This window comes from Puma concolor, chromosome B1 (genome assembly GCF_028749965.1).
Source record: "Puma concolor isolate L17-30 chromosome B1, mPumCon1.1.hap2, whole genome shotgun sequence".
In the NCBI taxonomy this organism is placed as follows: Eukaryota; Metazoa; Chordata; class Mammalia; order Carnivora; family Felidae; genus Puma; species Puma concolor.
Window position 1 is genome coordinate 121,022,995 of NC_141670.1, and position 12,969 is coordinate 121,035,963.

Here is a 12,969-nt window from a genome sequence, read left to right on the forward strand (position 1 = left end):
TGTCCACTTTCACTTTCTCTTCTGCAACACTTCATAACCGAGTGCCCACAGAACCCTATGTTAGCTTTTAGATATGCCATTATCATAGAATATGGACTGTTTTAAGACATTTTTTTTCTTCTCTTTTCTTTCTCCTTAATGCTAGCTCAGGTGTAAGTTCCCCAGGTATGTTAGCTCAGAGACTCTAGAAGAAATTATACACTCACTGTGATCATCATTTTGAAAATAAGTACCTACTAATAATCAGGAAAAGTACATATGTTTGCAAAATAATATATTTAGGCAATTCCATATATTCCATATAATCCATGTGCTACAGCTTTACAGTAGAAAAGTATGCACAGGAGAAAGGTTAAGGTTCCTGCATCTAGATCAGTGGTTCCAAAGCAGGGTAATTTTGGCAATGTCTAGAGACATTTTTCGTTGTCACAATTGTAGGGAGGCTATTGGCTCCGAGTGGGTAGAAGCCAGGGATATTGCTGAATATCCTGCAATGCACTGGCAAGCCCCCCACAACAAAGAGTTTTCTGGCCCCAAATGTCAGTGGTGCCGAGTTTGAGAAGCCCTGATAAAGTTGTATCTGGCCCGCTGCTTCCCTTACAGCCGCACGCAGAGGGGGTACTTAGTTAACTACAGCAGAAGACATGGGCAATTGTAAAGATCCTCTTCATAAGAGATACATACTGAGGGCAACTCTTTCCTCTGTCTAAATTTTACAGAGAATAAGGGTTTAAAATCCCTTTGTAACCTAAAAGGTCCCCTTTTACTATTTCCATTAAGAGTGATATTGGGAGAAGAGGTCTGGGAAAACTACCTCATGGTTGTGTCTTTCTCTCCCTCCTCCTTATCCCTCTGATTAGGAGCTTTTAAGGTAAATAAAATGACTTCCCTTAACCGTTATGAACAGCAAAGGCATTTAAACTCTCAGTGAACAATGACAGGTTAGAAGAACAGTGACAGTTTGTAACAGATTCTCTAAACTGTTCTTTTGCTTACAACTGGACTAAATGCTTAATAAATACATGTTGAATTAGTGAATAAAAAATAAATGATTGGGTGAAATAATGACACTGTAACTGAAGTTTAATAATGATCAATCTTACACATTTATATTTTGACTTTATTATTAGTTGTTTACATACCTATATTTCCCAGTAACTATTAACCTCCCTGGATACAGCAATTATAATTTGATAAGAATATTTAATGTCCTTGTTGTTCTAGGCTGTTTCATTTCTAAATTATTTTGCAAAGATGAGGCAGTAACCACTACCTGAGAAGGATGTATGAAGACTAAGCACAAATGAATATATGAAGTTTTTCTAATCAGGTAATAAAGTTACATAAAAGGTAATGCTATGTATTTGTTAGTATCAAGAATTGTTACCTGGCCACAAAAGACTGGGACAATACAAGTAAACGGTTCATGAAAATACCATAATTTACATAGAGTTTGTATAGAGCCAGTCCAGAAAAAAACCCAGTTTTTCTCTTGATGTTAATTCTTCAGTAGTTATAGCCAATATCAATGCTGATAACATGCATCTTTCAATTATCCTTAGCGTAAGCACACACACACAAACATGTAACATGTTTATATGTATGATACACAGACATATATGTTAAAAAGAGAAGTGCTAGACCTGACTCCCTACCATCTGAGTCCCCTTTGCCGCCTGAGCCTCTCTCCTTCGGTATCCTCACAGACATTACCTATCTACCTAAAAAGTAGGTACCTACTTTTTCCATACCAGGGTCATTATGAGGATTAGAAAAAATTATGTATGTAAAGCACTTGGCAAGTCTTTGGTGCTTCATACATGCTAATTCCCTTGTTCAGTTGCTGCTCCTCTTTCCTCATCCAGTTTCTAAAGGATCTGAGACTGTGGTTTCCTTCTGTGAGTTAAACACATCATATTTACCCTGCCTGATGGCCTTGAAGGGGAAAAATGACTTTCATTCCACACAGAAGCTAGAAGACTTCAAATGCAAATGGGATTGGTAGGACAGATACTATATAATATGGGTGAGCTTCACTCATAAGGTAAGGAGTGACATCACAGTATTTTGTCTTTTGTTTGGAACAGGGACAAGAAATTAGAGATGCCTGGGCCTAGAAGTGGAGAGGGAGGAGAGGGAGGAAACAGAACGTAAGGCTGGCAAAACCAAAGCAAATTTCCTTCACATCACAGTTTTACTAAGGCTCTGTCCTGTTGCCCTTCCCCGATTCACAAAAGCAAATCAACAAAAAAACTCAGGTATTAGTATGTTCTACCCTGAGAGATGCACACACCTGAGTGGGAAAGGAGTTGCTAACCATTTGCCAAAGTCTTGAATTACCGAACAAATAAAATTTTTATAAACAGTGCAATTGCAATTACTGACTGGCTTATCTGTAAAACTTTTTATCAGTCTATGAAACACGGCATCATGTGCTGGAGAGGATGTGGAGAAACGGGAACCCTCTTGCACTGTTGGTGGGAATGCAAATTGGTACAGCCACTCTGGAAAACAGTGTGGAGGTTCCTCAGAAAATTAAAAATAGTTCTACCCTATGACCCAGCAATAGCACTGCTAGAAATTTACCCAAGGGATTCAGGAGTACTGATGCATAGGGGCACTTGCACCCCAATGTTTATAGCAGCACTCTCAACAATAGCCGAATTATGGAAAGAGCCTAAATGTCCATCAACTGATGAATGGATAAAGAAATTGTGGTTTATATACACAGTGGAGTACTACGTGGCAATGAGAAAGAATGAAATATGGCCTTTTGGAGCAATGTGGATAGAACTGGAGAGTGTTATGCTAAGTGAAATAAGTCATACAGAGAAAGACAGATAGCATATGTTTTCACTCTTATGTGGATCCTGAGAAGCTTAACAGAAACCCATGGGGGAGGGGAAGGAGGAAAAAAAAAAAGAGGTTAGAGTGGGAGAGAGCCAAAGCATAAAAGACTCTTAAAAACTGAGAACAAACTGAGGGTTGATGGGGGGTGGGAGGGAGGCGAGGGTGGGTGATGGGTATTGAGGAGGGCACCTTTTGGGATGAGCACTGGGTGTTGTATGGAAACCAATTTGACGATAAATTTCATATATTAAAAAAAAAAGAAACACGGCATCATGTTATAAAAATAAAAAACTCACACCACCTCTGAGAACGATATTCTCAATTAGACCAACAAACAGAAAAAGAACCTGAAGATGCGTAAAAGTCCTGACCAAACACGCTACAGGCATGTCAGGAAGCAGTAGGTTCCAAGGACCGTCACATGTAGTTACACAGTTGCTCAAATAAAGGCCCTAGAGTACTTTCAGGCTCTCTGTGAAACACTCATATATATTTTTTCATCTAATGTCTAAAAGTGTCTAAAAGACTCTATGAAAGTATAGACCATCAAGATTTCTGCATTATGGTACTGAGGTTTAGAAGTGTTGTTGGATAACCTAGTCAAAGGCACACTGCAAATAACAGAGCCTGATCTGAGTTCGTGATCTTAAATACCATGCCACATAATCCACACCCTCGGTCATCTGTTGTTTTTCACCAAATCTCCAAAGGGCTGAAGGGAAGCACCTCTTTCAAAGACTTACTAAAATTTCCGGAAGTATATTAACCAAAAAATACTTGAAGATGATCAAGAAATAGTAAACATTTGTTAATGTTGAAATAATTTATCCTAAATGAAAACACTAACAGAATTTTTGAATCTGCCACTTCTATTGCTAAGGGACAAATTTCTATCTAAAAATTATAATGACCGTGTGAATGGCTTAGGAGTAAAGGCAGACTATATACACTTAAAGCATTCCTTTCATTTGCTTTTAGGAAATGAAATCTTCCAGAAAGATAGAGAAGGACACCACAAACTTACTTTGACCTGAGGGTAGGACTTCTTGTTCTTTTCACTAGACGCACCAGGGAGTCCACCATGGGATGGGCCTTCACACACATAACGGAAACGAAATCCTCTCTGCAAAGGTGAATACGGAGCCAACAAGTTTGAGAAATACTTATTAAAAATTGTAGGAACAAAGTTATATACACATTTTAAATTCTTGTGTATATCAAATGAGAGAGGAAAAGCATCAACTGTGAAAGAGGACTCTGCAAATGAGAACCACTTTTCCCATAATCTTATTATGAACATTGATGTGAATTGATACTTGTCCACTGATCTGTGGCTTAGAAGCCAGATCCCTAACCCTGCAGAGCCTCTCCTGCTGGGCACATGTGGAGAGTGAACTGCTGAAGAGTTTAAGCCTCGGACTCGACATGTTGCAGCTTGTTTGAATCAGAGCTTCCTCGTCTCAAATTGCTGCTGCCAAGCTCTGAACTTGGCCATATTACTGAGTTATGCTTCTTTGACTCCTACTTAAAGGAATTCCTTTATCTACTCTGATTACAGTTGATTCAGAGGGAATAAGAAATGTCCTGTTAAATATACTGCATCAGTGTTGTAGAACACATCCTATGCAACAGTTCAGAAGATAAGAGTTTGGACTTCATGGTTATTGATATTATCAAGCTCAATCTTGATACAGTAACTGACCTGGATGAATCCAAAACCAGATAATCCTTTTCAATATGGTTAACTCAAGAATTCTACAGATATGGTAGATCAGTGAAGAGTTAGCTGGAAGCCTTTGCCATGTGTACTACTTACTGTGGGCTGATAAACATGGAAGTTCCATGTTTTGTTTTGCTTTTTTAATCTATACAAATGAGACGATTAGACAAGACCATCTGTAAGGTCTATTCCAGTTCTAGCATTTTATGATTTACAAAGATAACAGTTATAATTGTGCATATCTATATACGAAGAATAAAACAAGGACCGTTATGAAAATGGATCGGATATTAAGGGAGCTTAGTATTAAGGGAGATTTCATTGTTTTTCCTGAAAGACTCAACTTTGTAATGATGTCAATCAATATGTAGTGGTGTTACAGTTTAAACTTAACCAGACAGTTCTTCTTTTTTCAAATCCTTTTCAAATATCTTAATATGCTCTATGGGACATCCTCACCTTTCATTTATTTTTACAGTGGGATTGATTTCATATAAACAGTGCCAGATCACTAGGCCATCGGGAGGTCCGCACACCCATCACTTGCTGGTAGGGGCTTTCTACCGTGCATACTCTTTTAACAATTGCAAAGCCTGGCAAATGCAAAGATTTTAACAGCTTTGAGCCCATGGGACAGTGTAAAAATTCTTGCCCTCCTTAGATTGCACTACATTTCATTATGCATCATAGGGTCTTGAAACAATCTGAATGATCCAGGGGCCCTGAACTAATTTAAACCTCTGGTAAGCATCTGGAACTGCCCCTATATTTTCTGAAAATTTTCTGATCAATCTTAAAGCATATTTCATGGGATGAGGAAGGTCTGAAGTAAATTCCCTAGTGTGGGAAAGTTCCTCAAGTCACACATGGATCTAGAGTGTGCAATCAGCTCAACAAATCGGGACTTAAAACAACTTTTGCCTATGACTCCTCAGGAGATATCAAACCTAATACCAGGGAAACCTTTTGAGGTGAGGTTAGTCCTTAGGAGCAATTCCTCTGTTTAGCTTCTTACAAAATTTAAACTAAAAAATAAGTTACAAATTCAGCCCTATACCTTTTGTAGACAGAGGCTGTTGGCTTGTTTTTATTAATTATATGAACTTTCTAAAAGCATGAAAAAGCAACAGCATGTGCAACATGAGCCTCCAGAATTGACTAACCATAAAGATAGAGATTTATTGACTACTAATCTATTTAAATACAACTTCCGTTTTTAAACAGCATTAGATAATTAGCACTGAATAATATGCAACGAACTGGATATTCTAAAGATTAGTAGTCTATGTTATGACTCATCTCTGTCAGAGCTGGGGACAACGGTGGCAAAGGAAAAAGAAAATTCTCCTAATTTTTATTTTAAAAATGAAAAAAAAATTAATGAAGAAATTCATTATTTTTAATCACAAAATCCCTTTAGGACAGGTGGAGAAACATATACATGTGTACTTTAAATTTATTATTATTTTTTTTTTTCAGGAAGATAAGATGTCTTCACATGCATAGTTCTAAATGTGTTTCTGATTCTAAATTTTGAGATTAGAGGTTTGTCGATCCACAGCCATTCATTTTAGTAACTCCATTTGCTTACAATGAGTCATCAACCTCAAAGGCAAGGGCTATGTCCATCCGGTCAGAAAGTTTGATTTAAAGACAATCTTTTTACTTTCACTGGAGTCAGACATCAAAATAACTTCGGTTTGGTAAACAAACACACTGTTTTACTCAGGCAAGCTTTCACACATCTACATAGAGTGAATTAAATTTTGAATTTTGGAACTACACAACCCCATAGGTAAATCATAAGTGTCCATTTTTTTTTATGACTCTTGGACCCATAATAAGGAACTGCATTTAAAAATTCTTATTGGTGCTATGCTTATAAAAATAGCATTTGAAAAACATGCTTTTCCTGGTATGCAGAGAAACAGATCTTAGCTTGATTTCTCACTTTCGTGGATTACACAGATTTTACAAGCTAGACAATTTTCTGGGTGGCCAGACTGCTGAGCAGACTTCTAGGGGATAAACTTCCACTGGGAGGGTCCTTGAAAGACTTAGCTACTTCTTGAGAGAAGTCACCGCTAAAGAACTGGACATGGAGGTAAAGCAAAGGTGAATCACGCTGGCAGCCCACGGAGTCAGTCTGCCACAGCAAGCAAGTAGAATAACGCTCCCAAGTCTCGTGTGGCTTTCCTGTCCCCACCTCAAAAACTTTTACCTAAGGTCAGCCTTATCATGATAGTTAAGATAGTTATAGCCTGTAAATTCTGACCCCAATCCAAGTACATGTTACAATTACAGTAACCATGATGGAAGCTTTATTTAAGTTCTTGACCTAGTTAGCATTCATTTAATGTTACACAATGCAAAAGTGTTACACTCACTCAGGGGAGCTACGAAAAGCATTAAGAAAGGTTTTGGGTAATAACTCCAAGACAGCAAGTATATGCATCCCCAGTCACACAAATGTGGTAAGCACATCCATTCAGAGATTTATTGACTTTGTCCTCATTCTGTGGGGGCCTATACTATTCCTCTACCGATCCCCCTAATAATTGAGCTCTCCTCACTATAAGGAAGTATTAAGATTCTCTTTCCTCCTTTTTCATAGCAATGGTCCCATCCAATTTCCAATAAATATTTATCCACAGAGTTGGAGCACAGTGAGGAAGCCACTTCTATTCCCAGGCATCCTCTATAAAACCTAGTGGTGAGAGGAAGAGCCTGATGAAATAAAATGCTCCTCTTTTGTCTCCAAAGGGGTCGAGTCTAAAGCTAACAGGAGACAAAAGAGGACTCAACGGTCCATTCGAATACTTTATCTACACCCTACTGGTACTTCTAGCCTTTTAGGTCACATGTTCCAAAGACAAAACAGAAAAGGCTGGAGCTTTTGAAGGAAGGAAGAAGGCTAAGAAGTACCACGTGTGCACGGACAGGGTTGATGGGTGTAACTCAGTGTATACGAACAGCCTATCTCCTTAAACATGAAAATGAATGGAGACAACTGTGCCTTTCGTAGGAGTGGCTGGTAAGCAAAGGTGGTGGAGATCGTGAGATACCAAGGATCTACAATCGTCTAGGTTTTACAGAACTACGTACTGAGGCTCAGGACACTTAGAAGAATGACTAATGAAGTAGGCGAATAAAGTTGTTACACAATTTGGGCTGGGTGTTGAACTTCTAGATAAGCTACTTCCTTCATAAAGTTCACTTATTTTATTCGGTGCTTGAGATATTAATAGGAAACTTATGGATCTAACATTGAAAGAGGAAGTCCCATCCCTTTAATCATCTTACCTGTTTAGGTTGCTCTAATATTTGAAGGAATGGACCATCTGCTGAACATGAAAACAACAAACAGAAAGCAAAAGAAACTGTGAGCCATCTCACATTTGCTATAAAATATAAAGCAAGTAAAAACTGAAATTATGTCTTTAAATAGAGGTTTCAAATTCATTTTTTAGCTAAAATTCCATAATGATATGACGTGCCTTCCTCAACTGAAGAGCAAATTTATTCTTAACAAGTTCTATATCTCTAGAGACTCACAATAAATAAACATTTGCTGAACCCCAAGAAAAGGCGAGATGTCTGTCAGGCAAGGATAAAGATGTCAATAACTTCACAATCTTGTCTACTAACAAAGCATTTTTGAAATGACACAAATACCAGTTAAAAGCAGCAACCATTTCCTGGGCACCATGACATTTCCTTTTGCCTTCACATCATTAGACACAGACTTCCATTCCTCAAAGAGAATGTGCTCAGTGTGAAAGTATAAGAGGCTAAGCTAGCGCCTACACGTGTGAAATACACAGATAATGATCTCAGTCTACCTGCCTTTCCTGACGCTAAGTATTCGGTTACTTCCCCTTATTTGAATCCCTAAGTACTGCCTTTGTTTCCCAATTGGCCAGATTGTTTCTTTTCCCTCCCAAATCTAATTTGGTCTGTCAGACATAGTGGACTTTTCCTGTTAATCCATAGTTTTTGATGTCTGTATACAACTTCTGAATACTGTGCCGAATTCTTCTAAAATGGCACAAATATTTTATAAAATCCTGAAAATAATTTAATTGAAGATAGGTGCATTGTAATTAATTATTAAAAACACATAAAGAAAACTAGAAGTTTAATCTATACCCTGACTATACCTGCCTTGGAAATTCAAAGGAAAATCAGAATCTCTGATAGTATAAATACAAACTGTTCAATATGAGAAAGTCTCTAAGTTCCCCAGCTGGTTTCTATGTCAATAGTATAATAACCCATAGCTCTGCAATAAATAGAGGCATATGGTGTTTCTCACTCATTTGACTGTAAATTAAGATGTTTGATACTAACAAAATTCTAGGAGAATGCATCTGTGCTCATTTCAGTTCACTGTCTCTTAGCCTGAAGTTCATTCTTTTAATACCAGAAGTTTACATTATTTTATTTATTATTTAAATAATGTTTCAAGTTTATTTTTTAATGAGAGAGAGAGAGCGAGAGAGCGAGAGAGCGAGCACAAGCTGGGGAGAGGCAGACAGAGAGAGGGAGACACAGAATCTGAAGCAGGCTCTAGGCTCCGAGCTGTCAGCACAGAGCCCAATGTGGAACTCAAACCCATAAACCCCAAGATCATGACCTGAGCCGAAGTCAGACACTTAACTGACTGAGCCACCCAGGAGCCCCCATATTATTTTAGATAAATACATCTACAAGGAAGATTTAATCCTTTATGTTGAAATTAAAAATAGACTGTAACTTAAGAGAGAATTTATTTTTATCTTTTCTGTATTATGATGAATCAGGATAAAGCTAGAAAACCGGAGCAACAAAGGTAGAATTATTTCCTGCTATTAGGCAAGAAATTTACAAGGAAGTCAGTTGAAAAAATGACTGAATCTAGTAAAATATACACAAGAAAGGAAAAAATGGGTAGTGGCTGGCCAACGTATATGTAATTTAAGAAAATTATCTTCTCTTCTCTGTATGAACTTTATCCCTGGACACTTTTAAATACTTCTAAAAAAATTGCAGTTTAAAAATTCCAAAAACTGGCTAGAATTTAATTTTTTTTTTTTAAATTTTTTTTTTTCAACGTTTATTTTTGGGACAGAGAGAGACAGAGCATGAACGGGGGAGGGGCAGAGAGAGAGGGAGACACAGAATCGGAAACAGGCTCCGAGCCATCAGCCCAGAGCCTGACGCAGGGCTCGAACTCACGGACCGCGAGATCGTGACCTGGCTGAAGTCGGACGCTTAACCGACTGCGCCACCCAGGCGCCCCTAGAATTTAATTTTTGATAAGGAAATAAAACTGCTTAGCAATAGAAATATTTTCACACTACTAATATAGCCTGCGTGATAACGTAACAAATCTACTCATAAAAACATTCCCTCTAGAATGCTAAATCAAGAAGAGAGGTCTCTAAAAAAGCAACTTTTGTATGTCATGGAAAATACAGAAGAGTTGGATCACATCTACATTAAATTTCAAGTCTCTCATTTATTAACTCTTCTAAAAATACTTGAAGTGTTGCTATTATTTTTGCTGTATGGTTTAATTTCCTTTAAATATGTGAAATTCCAAGGTTTGGGAATTTTATTAGTGAAATGGGGCCATTTTTCTCTTTTAGCGAACACACTTAAAAGTTGAGCCAACTAGAAAATTAGATTTGATATGCGTATATTCATTTTAATGCCAATTTTCTTTTGGCCACATTTCAATGCCATGAAGTAACATCCTATTATGTAGAGAAATTTAAATTACAGTATATATATTATGGACTTAAAAGTTATACCATATCCCACAGAATTTTCAACACGTGGTAGAACTAATAATAGTTTTAGATTTCAAGAAGATAAAACAGTCCATATGAGAATTGCAAGTTAATATTGGTTTACATAACCTTTCTATCCCTTTAAAATGTGAGTAAAACATCCATACATCTTGAATCATAAAAATTTGACCATGCCACTGCAACAAAGAGGGAAAATCCTAGCAGTAAAAATGATGAGGTAATAAGTGGAATATGAGGTTTTGAGGTATAATTTTAAAAGTTTTCCTAATACTATGGCAAAATAATTTCTACAACATGAAGCTCTGACCACAATATTTATGGAGACGTTTCTTTTGGTAATCGTATTTCAACCTCCATAAACGTGATGTAATAAAAACAAAGCATCTACTCAGGGTACTGTTTGGCATTTACAGGGCATTAAATGGAAATGTTTATGTCTTCTCAGGGCAAAACCAAGTTCTTAAGAGTTTCAATAAAGCATTGATACTAAGAAAGATACTTTGAACCCCAGAATAAAAAGTTCACAGGAAACACAGAAGTTACCAAGATATTTACTTGTTCACAGGAAGCTGACCTAGAGCTCAGATTGGACAGCACTTCAAGGGACCTCAGATACGGCAGCCTGCATAGTATGTTTTGTGGGGTAAAAAGAGAAAGGCCTCAGCAATACAACTTCTACTAGGGAAGGTGAACATATACCAGATTTACTTTTGCCCTCCCAAGAATGCCTAGAAATACATAATAGAGATAAAAATGCAGAGAAACATTCTTACCTAAAAAAAAGAAAAGTGCGTACCATAGTTACAATACAACAATAATTATAAGCGAGAATGGTACAAACTGGAAAGTCTCCCAAGAGGACAAGGAAGTCCACAGTAAAGAAAAGAGCTGATGTCCATCTCAGTGATTACGACGCTCTCTGTTTGTTTTTTAAAATTTTTAAGTAATCTCTACACCCAATGTGGGGCTCACACTTGTGACCCCGAGATCAACAGTCACATGCTCTGCTGACTAAGCCAGCCACATGCCCTAGTTACAAAACTCTTTGTTTTATATACAACTTCCATAATTTACTCACACTGCCTCAGAACATCTGTTAAGTCCCACTGGTGACTGGAGGAGCACATAAAAAGAGCCATCACATAAGGCTGACATACAAATCAATTAACAGAAAGAGACTAAATGAATTGATTTTTTAAATCACTCATATGAGATTCAACAATTTGACAATGGTGATAATGCAGTCATATTAGAAGGAAGGATGATTATCATGAGTTTTCTCCAATTGGTCAGAATGTGAAGCTAAAAGCTTTTTTAAAAGATGATTTTTCTACTGAGATGATTCTTATGATTTTTGTAAACTTTGTTTCCCCAGTGCCCAGCATACTGGATGGTACATAATAGGAGCTCAAATAAATGCTTGGGGAATAGATCTGAGAAGCTGAGACTACCTAACATAAACACATACACACATACATACACAGAGAATATGTGTGTGTGTGTGTGTGTGTGTGTGTGTGTGTGTGTGTGTGTGTGTGTGTATATATACACACTCTGTCAGGAGTTATATAGAACCTAGAGCTAACAAGATTGAGTGAAAAGGAAAATGATACAAGTAAAAAAATTCCTTCTGAGCTGTCTTGGCAGATATCACTAACAATTTAAGTCAGACAATGGGTAAATGGGATAGAATATTTTCATGCAAATATAGTTCAAAAAAGTATAGTGAGGGGCACCTGGGTGGCTCAGTTCATTAATCAAGTGTCCAACTCTTGATTTCTGCTTGGGTCATGATCTCACGGTTCATGAGATCGAGCCCCAAGTCAGGCTCTATGCTGATGGGGAGTGGAGCCTGATGGGATCCTTTCTCTCCCTCTCTGCCCCTCCCCTGCTTGAGCACAAGCGCATGTGCAATCATGCTGTCTACCAAAACAAATAAATAAAACTTGAAAAGAAAAGTATGGTATAGTGAAAGTTGGTTTTTTAAAACATAAATCACCATTTCCTTTCTAGGCATCTTACTGACTTTCTAAAACAAGCTATTAGCAAATCTTGAATTTAAAAAAAAAGCAAAAACAAAACATGTGACAGGGCAACAGAGATGAGGAGTTTTCTTACCTGTAGGTAGGGGCATCTCTGGTTGAAATATTTCTGGATTAAATATTGTATGAGTCAAAGGATCCAAATGAAACATCTGTAAAAAAGAAAATGTAAATAAGTCGACCCTTATTTTTCCAACATCGTATTAAATATTTGAATTTGCTACACACAAACCAGTTATTGGAAGAAAAACTAAAGCGAAAAAAATCTGAAAATATTTCAAATCAGTATTTTAAAAATATGTTCATGAGACCTAGCTGAGTTCTCACGTGTACAGAACTTTACATGTGGGCTCATTTTTTTTTTTTTTTTTTGTGACAAAGGGATTTGAGAAGAATGGCCTAGCTACAAAGTCCAGAGAAGCCAGCACCCAGTATAGCTTGCTTACCAGGATATCTCCCGGGCCCCGTGTATGTTTAAAACAGAGCGGATCCTTAATCTTTTTTTTTTTTTTTTTTTTCAACGTTTATTTATTTTTGGGACAGAGAGAGACAGAGCATGAAC

The 12,969-nt window shown here is 37.3% G+C and overlaps 1 protein-coding gene across 3 annotated transcripts in view; it reads right to left on the reverse strand.

Annotated features, from left to right (window-relative positions):
* The window catches only part of NFKB1 (nuclear factor kappa B subunit 1), a 119,371-nt gene that overhangs the window by 77,277 nt on the left and 29,125 nt on the right, over positions 1-12,969 (reverse strand). Inside the window, exons 2-5 of one of the 3 annotated variants that reach the window (XM_086704500.1) lie at positions 12,484-12,559; positions 10,921-10,987; positions 7,874-7,914; positions 3,875-3,973 (exon numbers count right to left, since the gene is read on the reverse strand). Coding sequence is in view for 2 of the 3 variants with exons in the window: in XM_025921380.2 (XP_025777165.1) it covers positions 3,875-3,973; positions 7,874-7,914; positions 12,484-12,559 (216 nt within the window). In the remaining variant the exon portion in view is untranslated. The remainder of the gene's footprint in view (positions 1-3,874; positions 3,974-7,873; positions 7,915-10,920; positions 10,988-12,483; positions 12,560-12,969) is intronic. The other 2 variants (XM_025921381.2, XM_025921380.2) reach the window with 2 other exon arrangements.